Source organism: Bombyx mandarina, chromosome 22 (genome assembly GCF_030267445.1).
Source record: "Bombyx mandarina strain Sakado chromosome 22, ASM3026744v2".
Taxonomy (NCBI): Eukaryota; Metazoa; Arthropoda; class Insecta; order Lepidoptera; family Bombycidae; genus Bombyx; species Bombyx mandarina.
Window position 1 is genome coordinate 7,956,218 of NC_143228.1, and position 16,582 is coordinate 7,972,799.

General features: G+C 37.2%; 2 protein-coding genes across 3 annotated transcripts in view; one reads left to right on the plus strand and one right to left on the minus strand.

Annotated features, from left to right (window-relative positions):
• Positions 1–8,981, plus strand: part of Syn (synapsin) — a 73,545-nt gene extending 64,564 nt beyond the window's left edge. Inside the window, exons 10-15 of the mRNA XM_089737050.1 lie at positions 1,331–1,423; positions 2,466–2,578; positions 2,764–2,860; positions 2,968–3,135; positions 3,897–4,128; positions 6,017–8,981. Of these exons, the coding sequence (XP_089593176.1) occupies positions 1,331–1,423; positions 2,466–2,578; positions 2,764–2,860; positions 2,968–3,135; positions 3,897–4,128; positions 6,017–6,240 (927 nt within the window). The 3' untranslated portion in view covers positions 6,241–8,981. The remainder of the gene's footprint in view (positions 1–1,330; positions 1,424–2,465; positions 2,579–2,763; positions 2,861–2,967; positions 3,136–3,896; positions 4,129–6,016) is intronic.
• On the minus strand, positions 8,961–16,291 carry LOC114250864 (piercer of microtubule wall 1 protein). Of its 2 annotated transcripts, none has more exons than XM_028184918.2 (3): positions 15,739–16,291; positions 12,920–13,006; positions 8,961–9,232 (listed from the first exon to the last, which is right to left on the minus strand). In XM_028184918.2, the coding sequence occupies exons 1-3, from the start codon at positions 15,914–15,916 to the stop codon at positions 9,108–9,110; spliced, it is 390 nt and encodes a 129-aa protein (XP_028040719.2). In that variant the 5' UTR covers positions 15,917–16,291; the 3' UTR covers positions 8,961–9,107. The 2 variants fall into 2 exon arrangements, with proteins under 2 accessions (XP_028040719.2, XP_028040720.2); XM_028184919.2 differs by lacking the exon at positions 8,961–9,232 and adding an exon at positions 12,159–12,317 and having other exon boundaries at positions 15,739–16,290.
• Between the last annotated feature and the right edge of the window lie 291 nt (positions 16,292–16,582).

A 16,582-nucleotide genomic window follows, 5' to 3' on the forward strand; every position in this document is an offset into this window, starting at 1 on the left:
ATATTGGTAATCCGAAAATCATGTGGTAATCGAAATTTCTTGCCATTGAAATCATTAAGATTCATATCACGGCAATAAAACAACTAAAGTCATTAAAATAACTAATACAGTATACACGTTAGTAAACATTGTTACAACTTTGAATCCTCACTAGGTACAACCGCTAATTATGAATACCATACTTTTTATAACTTAAATTTATCATTTATCTTTTTGGTGTAAAACGGTTTTAAAATGTTCTTTATTATATTCTTTGTGGCCATTTACTCTAATTTTCCTCCTGCGTCGTGTTCCTCAGTGCTGAGAGTCGTGACCTTTACGGAGCACTTTTCTTTGGATTATGTTTCTCTATGACTTCCCTTTATGTAACTATTATACCTATATATATACTACTTTTATGTACTATAATTTTACAAGCCAACAAATGCCAGGCTTGAGTTAGGAACAAGGTATACTTATATCGTGAGTGATAATTTCCTGAGATCGGATATTAAGGTAGTACATACGTACGTATTAATAATAGCTTAGGGTAGCCACGGCTGCAATCCCATGTCTTCCGGAAAAACTTTACGTGAGACCATATCCGTAAATATTCCTTTAAATTCAAAAACGTCCACTTAAATAGTTTGTTACTTAACCGAACAGACATTCAAGTGGCGGTTCGTGGTCATTCGCTTATGGACATCGACAATGCCAGAGGTAAAGCGAAGTTACCTTTGAGGAAAAATAAACTATAAAACGTAATAATAGAGAAAAGTTTTGCAACAAACCGAAAGACGTTACCTCAGTGGCCCCAGTTGAAAGCATTAAAACACATTTTTAAATGTGATATTATAAATACACTAAAGTTTTCTTTTACAACCTATATTGTTTTATTCACAGTCATAACCCACCGCTTCGCACGCAATTTGCATTTACGTCAGATAACGAAATAATAAACACGCATTCATTCTCTGAACAAATTACGATAATTTCAAATTTCCTTTCAATATGTGTTATTTTTGAAACGATAAATTTATGTTTAGGAATGTGGAAAAAACATTTTTTGCAGTATGTACTAATTAAAGCTATTTTTACAATGGTAATGAAAATTTAAATTAGAAGAAATAGTAAATAAGCCTGTGGTTACTTACATAAATTAATTATGACAATATCATGTTCCCAACAGAAATGTGTTGTCGGGAACATACAACAATTGGGGTCAGACCCGACATTATGCAAACGCACGTCGCGTTCCAAACTATTTCCCACACAAAAAAGATTTAAAATCCGACAATATATCATGTGTGCTTCATAATCTCTGATGACATAACCGAGCCCATTGTTACAGGTCACAGCGCCCAAGTTCCCCGTGGTGATCAAGATAGGGCACGCACATAGCGGCGTCGCTAAGGTGAAAGTGGACTCCCTGGCCGATTTCCAGGTAAACCTGCTCGTGTCTATAGTTATAAATATTGACGAGATAATCAACTAGTTTAGGGTGCGGTAATTTCTATTCGTTAAAGTCTGGTTACAGGATCGTGGCGCAGTATCGTAAAAAAATGTCGTTTTTTTTTGGTCTTTTTATGATTTGGGTGGAATTTGCTAACAGCTCCCCGAGTGCCTCCAAAGGTAACCTAACAACTCAAGAGCAACTGCTTCGCGAATGAATCTACTACCGAATCGGAATCGAGACCCGCTTAGAAGATCCGGCGAGAAACTCAGCGGGCTGATGCATGGGTTAGATTGCACGTCGAACTATTTGCCCAGTTCGACGAGTAGGGTCACCGGGGTCCGTAAGTCTGCTCCTAGTGTTAGAGCTGAAGGCGTCTAAGGCAATAGTTATTGGAGCTAATGGATCCTTAAGGACGTGTCTACGGCGTCAACGGTGACAAATTACGGTTCTGCACCACGGTCTACCACAGTAACGGTGTCTGTTACAACTTTTTGAGTGATACGGGGATTTTATTTACAAAATTAACTGAATTCGCGAAATTTTATCAAACCCGTGCATCTTCATTTACTTAGCGAACTGTACCTTTAAAACTTCGAACAGCTGTACTTAAGGGACGTTGGTGGAGGTGTACTTCAAGCTTTTATTTTATCATTATACCATGAACACAACGGGTAGCACATGTTTAGGTTTGTCTAATGAGTGTCATAGATTTACCGATAGTAAACGAGATCGACTAGTATATACTCGTATAATAAACAGACATGGCGTAGGGCAGCAGCGCACCATGCTTTTGGTAGTGCTGTGGTTGATCCCAAAAATATTGTTTTTATACAAAGTCGATTTATATGGTGTCTAATGAGTGATTCTATGGTAGGGACCGGCTTGCCCGTGGTATTTCTGAAGTCCACGAGTGACGCTAGCCACTCACAATCAGGTGGTCCGCACGATAGTCTGCCTACAAAGCCAATAAAAAAATTTAAATATAAATTAATTAAAAAATTTAAGCTTGTCTGATTTTATATTTTTATAGGACATTGCTGGTGTTGTAGCAATGCTGGGAACTTATTGCACTGTGGAACCGTACATCGACGCTAAATACGACATTCACATTCAAAAGATCGGCACCAACTATAAAGCATTCATGTACGTATTAATTTTAGTTTTTATTCGAACTAGGCTGACGCCTGCAGAAAAGATCAAAGTGGCCTGCATTAAAACTTGTGATTGTAAACAACAAGAAGCAGGCGCTTCGGACGAATGCAAACACATGAATTGCGAATCATTGAATGACGAAACTGTTTGTAACAATAATATTGTATTACTTGCAGGCGCAAATCTATTTCGGGTAACTGGAAAACGAACCAGGGATCTGCTATGCTCGAGGCCATCGGTATGAATGACAGATATAAAATGTGGATTGACGAGGTAAAGTTTTGATGTTTTATATACTACTTTTATTGTTCGAATCCGTCGAATGTGTCACGGATGGCGCAATCCAAAATGAAAGCGTTATATAAAATGTATTTTTAAAGGTGAGCGAAATATTCGGAGGACTTGAGGTTTGCGCTTTGGAACTGGTCGTGGGTAAGGACGGTCGCGAACATATCATCGAACTTAACGACTCTGCTACTTCGTTCATGGGAGACTCTCAAGAGGAAGATCGTCGTAATCTCGCTGAACTAGTTCTGCAGCGCATGCAGGTTTGTTGGAAAAATATAAATATATTTCAATAAAACAAGGTAACACCATACCAATTTGTATAGGTACGCATCACCGATATAAATATTAGAGCGTTAGGGAGATATTAATATAAATAAGGTATTTTTCGTTTAGTTAATATCATTGCATGACGGAACCACCACGTTTTCAAACCATTACATAGGATGCTTCGTGGCAGGAATAGACATGATGGTGCTATCCAGCACACCTTACAATACGTCCTACCATCAATAGCTACACAGACACACATTTTGTGGGCTTCGCATCTCTTACAAGATATTATGAAGTGTGAATTTTGTTGAGATCGAACAGTGTCAGAAGGCCCCTTCGAAAAAGCGGTGCGTCACGATATCCCTCTTATTGTGGTCGTCTCCAACTACATATCCGACCCACGCGACGGAACAACGTAAAGCCGCAGTCATCCAAAACATGTCTTGCCGCATCCTCCGGATCCATTCTCGGTAATTTTGTGTTTTCACCGTGGGAGTTCACCAAAAGTCCAACGTGCAACCTAACCCATAGACACACTCACTGAGTTTTTCGCCGGATCTTTATAGTGGGTCGCAATTCCGAGTATTCGCAAACTCTTTCAGGCTGAACCCGTGAACTTACCTATCTGTCCAAGCGTAGCTGGAATAGGCCCAGATAGGATAGGAAAGAAGATGAAATCGTCGCGACTCGTCTGATCTAGTCATAAATATAACAAATATATATATAAATAGCACAATCTTGCATGTTCCAGGCGGTGTGTCGTCCAGGTCTAACAAAGACGACATCTAGGTCATCGGTATCAGGTGTTTCGGCAGCAGGATCTCCTGAGGAACGCGGCGGAGCCCTACCCGGGACCGGTCCACCAACAGCTCCGCCTCCAGCGCCTCTCTCCTCGGCCACCAGCATTGACCGCCCGCTGCCACCAATTCCAGCCGAACCCACTCAGCCACCGCCGCCGCCGCTCACCCGACGTGACTCTCAAGGTACGTAACTAGTACAAATCTGTGTACGCGCTCTATAACGTACGATTTATCTTATCTCTATGAACTTTATCAAAATTTAAACAATAATAAATATATATCAAATTTTAAGAACAAATACCTATATAAATCATGGCCTTTCACAATATTTTTTGATGCAATAGGGTTATTATCTATACGTATACAATTACTTGTACCTACCTGTTACTGACTAATGCATCAACGCAGAGTCCGAACCTCCAAACTTGAAATTTTCGCAGTTGATGCCTATTAGGCATTAACTAATAATAGATTTTTGAACATTTCACTCAAGCGCAAAATTAAGGATAAACGTTTCTGTGGAAGTCCGTCAATTTAAAAGTGAGAAGCACAATAGTTAAAATTAAATAAACGCACAGATCGGCATTTTTTCATAATTTATATCTTGTCAAAAAGTTCGTACAATGGGTTCTTATATAAGTGTAGGGATACAAATATTAGACCTAAATAATAATCAAAAGTACTTTCGGCATTATTCTCGCTAGATTCGCTAGTATTATTATATATTTATTTTAATATGTATAATAATTCCTACAACAAACGAGTCGCAATCAATATGGCACTTCCTGTTTTCCTAACACTAATCGAGTGCAGCTTAGCGCAGAAAAAAAACGCTGTTTAGGTATATATTTTACGTCTATTGCTACGAACGTGCATATCCAGTTATATTTGACTATAACGTGTATTTGACTTTCAAATATTAGGATATTTTAGTCGTTTCATTTGAAATCCATGCTAGCCTTTGATTATAGCTTATCTTATAGCTTATTAAGCATCCTGTGATACAGTTACAACAAACCTTATCAATAACCTTTACCAACTTAGTTTAATATTAATAACCTTAACTCTTACTGTAGACTACAATCAACCATTCTGTGATATGAGCCCATTCGCGAGTAGAACTTAGGTGTCATTTAATATTGGTGTATATTGCGATTCAGATCAAAGCTTATGGCTATTATCACATTGACAAGTATTGTAAAGGACACGTGATCGTGATCTGGCTGGTGGCGGTATTTTAACACAATTGAAGGGAATTGGCATAATTATGGTAATCGCGTTTACTGGTGGGAGGACCTCTTATGAGTCCGCACGGGTAGGTACCACCGCCCTGCCTATTTCTGCCGTAGAGCAGTAATGCGTTTCGGTTCGAAGGGTGAAGCAGCCGTTGTACTTTAAAAACTGAAACATTAGTTCCCGAGGTGGGTGGTGGCATTTACATTGTAGATGTCTATGGGTTCCAGTAACCACTTAACAACAGGTGGGCCGTGAGTTCATCCATCCAGTTAAGCAAAAAAAAAAAAAAACTATTTACACGTGTACTGAATAAGAATCCTTGGGCGACAATGGCTTTGGTATTGTGGCGGGTAGCCATCATACAACGCAAGATATTTGACAGATGCCTGAATCTCGCCTACGACATTTTCAAGACAAGCTTGCATATAATATACAAGTTCCGAACAACAAGATTCGGACCGGTCATCGTTCTCGTCAAACCCGTCGCTTGGGACGAAGGGCTCGACGAGTAAATTAACCCTCAGACTCAGCCCACTGAGTTTCTCGCCGGATCTTCTCAGTGGGTCGCCGATCCGGTGGTAGATTCTGCGAAGCACGGCTCTTGCTAGGGTCCGTGTTAGCAACATCGTCAGGTTTGAGCCCTGTGAGCTCACCTACTAGTTAAGGTTACGCTGAAATAGCCTCTCAAGGCTCTCAGCTTAGGTACAACATTGGGACCGTGGGTCTACCGAGCATATCACCCGCTTGGTGGAAGATCTTTCCTTTCGTCGTTTAAGCATTCCCACATTGTGTTAATCACCGTGAACAAAGAATAAGATTTTCGTTTTTGTTTCAGCATCTCAATCGTCGACGGTGTCATCTGCATCGGCGGCTCCGAACTCAGGTCCGGCGGGCGGCACGACTGGAGCCGGGTCTGTGGGTCCGGCGGCGCCGGCTCCGACGTCCGGCCGCGGTGGGTTCGCACGCCAGGGCTCGCTTAGCGCCGCGCTCACTGAAGACGCCGAAGACACCATGAAGAACTTACGGAAAACATTCGCTGGAATCTTCGGTGACATGTAACGTGTCACTTAATCTCATTTCGTCTTCTCGCATTAAAACTGTATAATCTTAAAACTTATTAATTTTACAGATTAGTGTTTTAAACTTTTAACATATGATATTTTTAATATTAATCATCTTTGCAACATTGATTTTTTATTTTTTAACAGTTACATTATCTGTTTTTTTAAAGTAAGATAAAATTATGTATTCATTTTGTTAATAGTAGTAGTCAAAACATAGGTAAACTAAAAAAAAAAACTAAAATTAAACTACGCTGTTTTGACAGTATTTATGAAAAAAATACTGGTGATACCAAATGATTCCGCATATTAGCTCAATTTCGAATATTTTTGGAAATAGTACACTTTTAATGCGAAAAGAGGATTTGACCGTTTCGACAATATACGTTATTAACGTTTTTTTTTTTTTGATTACGCAAATATTTATTTGAAAGAGAGACATGACACTAAATGAAGACTCTGACGATCGTAATATCTGACTTCACTGTTAACTTGAATGCAAACATTTGAAGGCTGTCCTTCTAAATTCATGGAAGTGGTATGCCCGACATCCAGTTGGCATGCTCACGTCACACAGTTTTTAAAATAGTTCTAATGTACGTTAAGATTTTTTTACATATAGTTTAATATTAATAATTAATATTTTAAAAAATATGAATCAACTAAGCTGCATTGTGATCGAGCCCGTTTGGTACAAACGTTACGTCGCTAGTAGCAGCGTACGTAGTAGCTATTTGTCTAATTAAGACTATTTCTGGCTTCCTCCTTCACTAACGCTACTCTTACTGTAGATGATGCTAATCGTGAACTTGAATTTACTTAAAATGTTGAAAGGAATGTAGATTTTGCGAAGGAACCCGGCGAGTTAGAACCCCTATTATTTCAATCAATATTAGATTCAAAAGAAAACTAAGCTCTTTCTTGTCCCGATAGACACAATCTGCAAATATGGTAACTAAAGTACTGGAAATAATTACATGATTTTTATTTACATTGTTTTTCTACGTCTCTTTTAAATTTAATATGTAATTAGTTAAATATTGACGTTTCTTTTTGAAAAGAAAAAACGGATGAGGAGTAGGAACGGGCGAGCAATGCCATCGAAGACAATATTGTTAAACGCAAGAATTGATCAACATTTTAAATAATAATACTATATCTAATAACTTAATAGTTGTAGCTCCTAGATTAAGAATCTTGTTACTGCCTATTTATGCTTAATATACAACTTACATCACTACAAAAACAATTGTCATGCAGCGTGACAACGCTCTGCTTTTATTACTTATAGTAAATCGTTTTAATTATAATTTCCTATAAATTTTAAAGTACCTCATAGAAAAAAAATAACTAATTTTATAATTAATTTGCTGTATTATTCATGAATGCTGAATAAATGTTGGTGTATTGTGCTTACGAAATCGTATGAAGTTTACAAATTTAAAATAATATGGTTCAATAACTGACATTTACTTATATCGGTATTGTTATATAAATACCAACATATATCTATCTAATCTATATCTCATATTTATGGAAACTACGATAATCGATCATTCACTTATTCTTGTAGTTTACTCGTTTTATCTTAACATCTAAATAACAATCTAATAATCCTAATTATATTTAAACTGATTATTATACAATATTTATTAATCAACTTAATATATATTAGATTTTACAACGAAAATAATATAATTAATAAAAATATAAGATAATATAAATAATATAATTAATACATAGCCTGTTGACACTGTGACCGAAGGAAACATTGATCTCATTAGTTTTGTCGTTACATTAAAGAATTAGTTAATTTAAATTATAGAAATAATGGTTATACAATTTTACATGTTCAACCCAACCCCCTACACCTGGCGTACATATTATTGACACATTGACGCAATACATATTATTCGTATGTATTAATAAACTAAGACTTATTTTTATAGTGTTGCACTTGTAGTTAGTTTACGTCACAAAACTCATGTAGCGTTGTTAGCCACGAATGTAGGCATTTGTTATTAAGTATATATATAAAATATATCTATAATACGCGATATATTGAAGTAATAAATTGAAATGCTCTTCGATTCGTAGCAAATTTTAGTTGAATTTATATACATAAATATATATACGCTTACAGCGACAAGTAATATCTAACACATATAATTTATTCAAACCCTAAACTTATGTTGAATACCTTAGACGGTTCGTAGTTTGTTGATTGTTAAATATTTATACATTCGAATAAAATATAAACGCTATTGTTGTTGTTGGTAACAAGTTATACAATATATGAATACTCGATTTCGTCCCGGAGGTCAACTTTGAAGGATGTATTGCGATAAAAAAATCCAAGGCAGGTAGGTTCACGTACGTAAATCCATGGTACACGACGCGACGGCTCGTGAGCCAAACAAAGGGAACGTGAACTCCCCTTGGACTCTTATATCGGCTTAAATCTTCTAGAGGTAATTTATAAGCATGGCGTGCCACGACCCACAACAGAATTCGTGATGTGAGATTTTCAACCTTCATAAACTTTATTGACGGGGGAAATATCAAGAGTCTCGTAAACGCTTCGGCGGTACGAATCATAAATTTATTTTCGGTAAAACGATTGTCCGTTGTGGCACCCGCATGTTATCCGGATCGAATATGTTAATGGAATTTGAATGCATGTTAATCTATCTGTATTGTACGAATAGTTAATAAACATTTTGGTAAATCAATACCGAACGAACATTGTTTTATTTAATTAATAATCTCCTATATAAAAACAAAATATAATTATAGAAAACGGTACACAGATTATTGATCGAATCGATTTGAATATTGGATAGCGTTTTAATTTGAAGACTTTTCTCAAGGATACGAAGCGGGATCCATGCCGGTGTTGAGGCTGTAGTTGCGGTACATGCCGGCGGCAGCAAGACGGTTTGTGAACCTCTGACCAGCGGGAAAAAATACAGAAGACACCGAATGTATACCTGAAATATTTAGTAAAAATGAAACTCGTAAATACGCGAGAACGGTAGATTTTCATCTTCTCTATATTAACTCATACACTTAAAACTAACAAAAAAATTGATTTCAAAAGTAATAGATTTTAAACGACCTACTTAAAAATATATATTAAAAAACACAATTCAATTGTATATTTATGTTTCAAAGGTGTATTAAGTATGTTTTATATGCTTTTAAATTGCTTATTCTTATATAAATGTAAAGAAGCAAAGTTATTATCATATCACATTGTGTATTTGTGTATACATATATATTTCACTGGATTGGTACACCGTGCGTAGTTCTTTTCCAAATTATTCTTGCCCACCTGAAGGTTGTCTGCAAGAGATCGCTCTTATCGATAAGACCGTCAATTGTATTTTTTTCGTTTTTAATGTATCGCATTGTTTTTTTTTATGTATAATAAATAATACTCTTTCTCTCTCACACACATCTATATTATATCTATATATATAAAAATGAATTCTGTTAGTTAGTCTCGCTAAAACTCAAGAACGGCTGGACCGATTTGGTTAATTCTGGTCTTGAATGATTTGTGGAAGTCCAGAGAAGGTTTAAAAGGTAAATAAATATGAAAATGAAAATGAATTAAATAAAAATAACAATTTTCTTTTTCCTTTGATGTGTCCCCCGTCGGTCGGATTCCTTTTGTTTGTTTTAAGTTTATTTTATACAAAATTTTAGGTCTTTTGTTTATCGATTGAGGCACTACGAAGTCTGCCAGGTCAGCTAGTCAACTATAAAAATTACAGCCGTAGCTTTTCATCATATCTCTCAATCGTTATCAGCCATTTGCAATTAAAAAGATAAAATATAATCTCAGATCAATATAAATGGAAGGTGAATTTCAATTAAAACCATTTTATTAGAATATAATCACATAAACAATATTGATAATGCTTTTGCAATCGTAAATAATATTAAACTTGCATAAGGCCCGTCATGACTTACGCGAGTGTGGTGTACCCTCACGCGGCCCGCACACACATAGACACCCTCCAATCCCTACAATCCTGCTTTTGAAGGCTAGCCGTCGCAGCTCCGTGGAAGAACGTTGTCCGAAGAACGTTGACCTACACGACGACCTGGGCCTCGAATCAATTCGGAAATACATGAAGTCAGCGTCGGAACGGTACTTCGATAAGGCTATGCGTCATGATAATCGCCTTATCGTTGCCGCCGCTGACTACTCCCTGAATCCTGATCACACACGAGCCAGTCACGTCCTTACGGATCCATCACATTCAATAACCTTTGCATTAGACGCCTTCAGCTCTAACACTAGGAGCAGGCTTAGAGACTCCGGTAACCGTACTCGTGGAACTCGACAAAGAGTTCGACATGCAACCTAACCCATGCATTAGCCCACTGAGTTTCTCGCCGGATCTTCTCAGTGGGTCGCGATTCCTATCCGGTAGTAGATTAATTCGCGAAGAAGCTCCTCTTCGTCGATGACACGGCTAGTGTAGGCAGAAGTCGCTATTGTGGACTCCGAGCCCACATTAAAACGGTACGCGACCGTGCCGCCTTTATATTAGGACGCACCTATCCCATGATTCGTAAGCGAAGTAAATTTTCGATTCGTAATAAGGTAACACTCTACAAAACTTGCATACGCCCCGTTATGACCTATGCAAGTGTAGTGTTCGCTGACGCGGCCCGCACTAACTTGAAACCCCTTCAAGTCATTCAATCCCGTTTTTGCAGAATAGTCGTCGGAGCACCATGGTTCCTGAGAAACGTGAATCTCCATTATGATCTGGAGCTTGACTCAATCAGTAAGTATTTACAGTCGGCATTATTGCGCCACTTTGAGAAGGCGACACGACACGAAAACCATCCTATTGTGGTCGCCGGGAATTACATACCCGATCCTGTAGACCGAATACTAAACAGTCGACGTCGCCCTAATCACGTCATTACGGATCCTCCTGATCCATTAACGGTGGTTTTAAGTACCTCAAGCACCGGTCACCGTATTCACCGAGCCGGTCGCTTGCGACGAAGGGTTCGTCGAGTAAATTAATCCATAGACACAATGAGTTATCGCCGGATCTTCTCAGTGGGTCGCGTTTCCGATCTGGTGCTAGATTCTGCACTGCTCTTTCTAGGGCCAGTGTTAGCAAGTTAATTAGGTTTAAGCCCCGTGAGCCCCGTGAGCTAACACGTCAAGGCGAAGCTGAAGTAGCCTCTCAAGGCTATCAGAATAGATAGGAGAACAAAAAAAGCTGATCTTGAGCTGTTAGGTCTCCTTCGGAGGCGCTCGGGCATCTGTTAGCAAATCCCAACCCTCCTGGCTGAGCCTTTGCTCGCCTACCTGAAACTGGAAACTTGAAAGGCCTCCGGGCCACCAGTAATCCTTCAATCATAAAAAATATTTTTCCCATAATTTATTATCTAAATAGTTTCAGTAAAACAAAATTGATTGAGCTACCATAAATTTTACGCTTTATTCACAATAAAAACAGTAACTTAACATTAATTAATCTTAATTAAAGGGCAATATTCCATTAATTTTTGTTCTATCTCTACTCAATTAAAAACTAAAACAAAATAAACTACCTTAATAGTGCTCAATTAAAATAAATTGTATATAAATTAATTACATTCTCTGAGTATATATAATAAAAGTTCTCCTATGATAAAACAAACTAAAGTTTCTTAAATGTAAATGTGTAAACATAATACTATGATTTGAAATCTTCTGAAGGCAACGAAGATCGTAGTCAAATTTTTTTCCAATAAATTTTACGTTTCAGTTGTATGAATCTCTTCCCCGAAAGCAAATTCAAACATTTCAAACCTTCGTCTACTATTTACTATAAATGAACTTAAATCTAAAGATAACGTTAAAGAAATAATATTTAACAGAATGCTTTAAAGTGCCACACGCGCGAATTATTTACTGATTTAAAAGAAAACGTTATTTCAATGAAAACTGATCGAGTACAGTATTCAAGGAATAATTACGATACATTCCGGATTGAGCCAAATGGTTCGAAAACTGTTGGTTCTTCGGGAAATACACCGTCGGAACGGAATGCCAACCTAAAATAATTGTAAAAATTAAACGACAATTAAAAAAAGAAATTAAATAACGCCATTCACATTTATTATCAGTATGTTCATTTCTTAACCCTCAATTCATTGCTCATCATTAGATATTGTTAATTAGTCCAATATCATTATTTATTTTAAAACAACAGGTTCTTACCTATTGTTTGCGGTTCGCCCGGTGTATTGATATCGAGTTATATGATAATGCCGGGATTCAAATCCTGTGACGGGCCAATTTTCCTAAGTAAATCTGGACTATACGTGCTTTCGAAAAACAAACTCCACGATGTATGGAATAAAGTCGTGTAATAAAAATCAAACCCGCAAATTTATTAAATTTGGGAGAGAGCAGATTGTGAGCGAGAGCTCATCGAGTGAGAACGGCTGGGCATCGTTATCCTGTCTTTGTTTGTTACGAACAAGCGATGTGTTCCAGTTTGAAGGGTGGACAGTCTTCATACATTACGATTGAGACTATGACATTGAGACAAGGTGGATTGTGTTAACCAGCTGTGGTGCTTACGAAAATTGCATACCACATTTTTGTAAACATCAATTTATATCGATTAAAATTGTCACTATTCGAACAATACCTGGTGGATACCATCCGTATTCGCTTGCCGAAGTTCTGTAGAACGGATGCTCCTTACTCACTTGACAGCCATAACCATTGAACCAGTCTAAAATAGAAACATAATTTAGCGGAATCTGCGTCACGATCAAGTTTAAAAATTGTACTAAAATCATTAAATTCTATCAGTGAAAGTGATGAAAATATATTTAAGGGAATAATAATATATTATAAAGAAACAAACTTTTGCCCGCATCTTCGTCCGCATGGAATAGTTACTTTGGGATAACGCTAAATTTTACCCGCGACTTCATTTACGTAGAAGGTGAAACTATTTTTGAATAATAGAATGCTAAAGAGCTATTTAAGGTACCAAAATCACGCTTTTTAACCGACTTCAAAAGAGGAGGCTATCAATTCGACCACCTTTTTTTATCTATGTATGTTCACTGATTTCTCGAGAATGTTTGAACCGATTCTGATCATTCTTTTTTTTTGTTCGATAGGGTAGACTTCCCGAGTGGTCCTGTAATCATCAGGATCAGGGTCTGATGATGGGATTCTGGAGAAATCGAGAAAAATCTACAATTTTCAAAGCCTATCTTGAAGTGATTTGGGTGTTTCTTATTATTCTTCTTATTCTGTGCCGCAGTGCACCGGCCGGCCGGCGCCTTGTACATCATTATTACGCGCTTGATCATTATTTTGCTGCGATGTTATTTTAAAACTGCGATATCTATAAGATACTCAGTGACATCAAAAGATGTAAAGAGTTTCTTTTAAATTAAATACTTGTAATGAATAACGTATTTATTTGGATAAGGATTAATATCATTTTTATAAAAACACCTTCACAAATAATGTTTCATTTTAGAATAAATTTGATTAGCATAAAAAAGGTTATAATAGTGAGCCAACCTTTTTTAAGATAGCCGGAAGGGAACCGACGGCGACGAGGATGACACAGCGGAACACACACTGGCGCGTTGCTCTGGATTCGACGAGCAACGCGCCGCCCTCGTCGCGGTCATAGGAGAGGACCTCTCGCTGCCGCGCGTCGTGGCTACGATGCTCGGCAGCGACGCGTCCTGGAAGGCGATGCTCGACTTCTGCGAGTCCACCATCTCGCAGAAGGAGGCGGGGGAGCGAGAGAGGGAGAGCTCTTCCCTTTCCGCACCGATCCGTCGCCGTCGAGCCGGGGGCCGGAGGCGGGAATACGCCCGTACGTCCCGGCCCCTGAACCCGGCCCGCGGTCTGCTCTCAACACCATGCAGATCGTTGAGTCTCACATACCCCGCGCGCCCCTTTTGCCCGGGGACCTCGTAGGAGGTTCGGCCCTCTACTCGAAAAAAAAAAAAAAAAAAGTGAGCCAACCTTAAAATATAGACAGATAGATGCTGTCGCGGACAATTTTTTAGAACTTTTAAAACGGAACAATTCTGTCATACATTATTTTAGCAAAACTTTACCGTTTCCGCAAGGCACGCAGCGGAATCTCTCAAAAGGAAAAAAAACGATTTTGAATGCTTTATTAGTGCTATATACAAAAGATTCTTTATTAGTGCTCCGTTCGTATTGATCTTAGCGCCATATTATATATAGCCTATAGCTTTCCTCAATAAATGGAAAGAATTTTTCAAATCGGACCACTGGTAGCTCCTGAGATTAGCGCGTTCAACCAAACAAACAAACTCTTCCGCTTTTTAATATTAGTATAGATTTACGCTTATTAATTATTAAAGCCGTAACAGCCTTCGGAAAATAGATTTTTATTTAAGGACTTTCTTTCAACTTAGATATTCAGGTAAATGTTTCAGGTAATTAAACAAAGTTCTTTTTCGGTTTTTTCGTACCTCGGTGTATTTTGTGTTATCGATTTTTCGCGCCCGCATGTTCTGGTGCCAAGATCAATGACATTGTTTTCATAATAAAAACTACTTTTACAGCGTCTTTTACTGTCATTAAATTAATTCCGATGTTTCGAATACAGTTTCCGTGGTCCACGTGACCACGATATGTGACCACGAAAACTGTAACGTATTGTAAACTGAAGAAAATGCTATAGTTTTTATATTTTATTGGATGTTACAAAATTAAGTAAGGTCTTTTGTTCTATTTAAAGATATAAATATAGCCATTCGTTTGCTCAAAGCCAAATAAATATAATTAAATAAGTCCTTTTCAACTTGTTTTCAACTTTAAGTAGTACAAAGAGAATCTGACGATAAAGTCTTTGTTCCAATAATTTAATGTGTTTGAGGTGACCTTTGAATGTTCTTCAAACGCTGAATTTTGTTTAAAACTTTTATTAAATTAGATAACTGAATTTAGTAAATTTAAAATAGGATATTAAAAACGTAATAAGCCATACTTTTCATTCAGAAAGACTAGGTTTTTTTTATTGCCCTTGTAGGCAGACGAGCATACGGCCCACCTGATGGTGAGTGGTTACCGTCGCCCATGGACTTCAGCAATGCCAGGGGCAGAGCCAAGCCGCTGCCTGTCCGCTAAACCGCTACCGGTCAGTGACACACCCTTGATCTTATTCGTAACGAAATTGACTCGCTCTTTTGAAGCCCTTAATTGGAATTATCATTATTTTTAGAGGTTTTACGCTTAAAGTCAACATAATTCAATAAAGCTACTATTATATCGACACATGGAAGGAATAACATTGTAACTCATATTTAACTAAAACTGAGTTACAATGTTATTCCTTCCACCTGTCCTTATCCTTTATATATATCCTTATATATCCTTTGAAGTTATTGTTATTTTATTTAATTATCTCACTTTGTATACGATTCGCGTTTCTTAAATATATATATATTAAAAACTTACGTGGATGCTCGAATCTCTTCGGCAGATTACACGTGATAAACAGGTCTGATGTTTTAAGATCGGGTTTTTTAATTTCTTCTTGTAATTTTGAGCGGTTCACACAGGTCGCCGAACAAAATCCCGGTTTCATTTCTTGTGCTCCGTTGACTGTATTATTTATTTCCTGATTTCCACTCATTTTAGTTGAACGTACCGCTAACAATGTGAGACAACAAATATTTCACCAAACTTCCAATAAATGAACAGAAGAAGAGCCAAAAATTAAATAAAAATGTTAATTCTTGTAATGTGCCTAATGTAAAACTAAAAGGTTGTAGAAAATATGTTCTTGGCTCTATCTAAAAAGATTTGACTTTGTTTGTTTCCTTGGAAACTGAAATGAGTCGTAGATAATATCGATAACAAACAGTGAAACACACCTACGACCTACTTTTCGCTTGTAAATGATTAAAGAGACCAAAAACAATAACTGAAAGATATTTTTTTAAACCCTAAACGAAAATCTATACGGTCTAAGCTTCTGTAGACTTGGTTATGTCACTAGTTTCGTTGCTAAAATTAATTTCAGATTTTTAGGAAACCAATGCTTTTTGGAAATTTAGTTTATGTTCAAAAAATTTACTCATTATTTTTGTACAAATTTTTGTACGGTTTGTGCATGAGACAACTTTGAGTAAAACTTGAAAAAAAAAAAAATATCAGATTTTCATATAGCCTCTCAAGTTTATTTAACTATTCCGTGTATTATAAGCCTAGAGATTTTGGACTAGGCAACTTTTGTAGTTGGGGATAACAGGATAAAGTTTCGAAATCTACACATAAAAGCCTTCGGCAGTGAACCAGT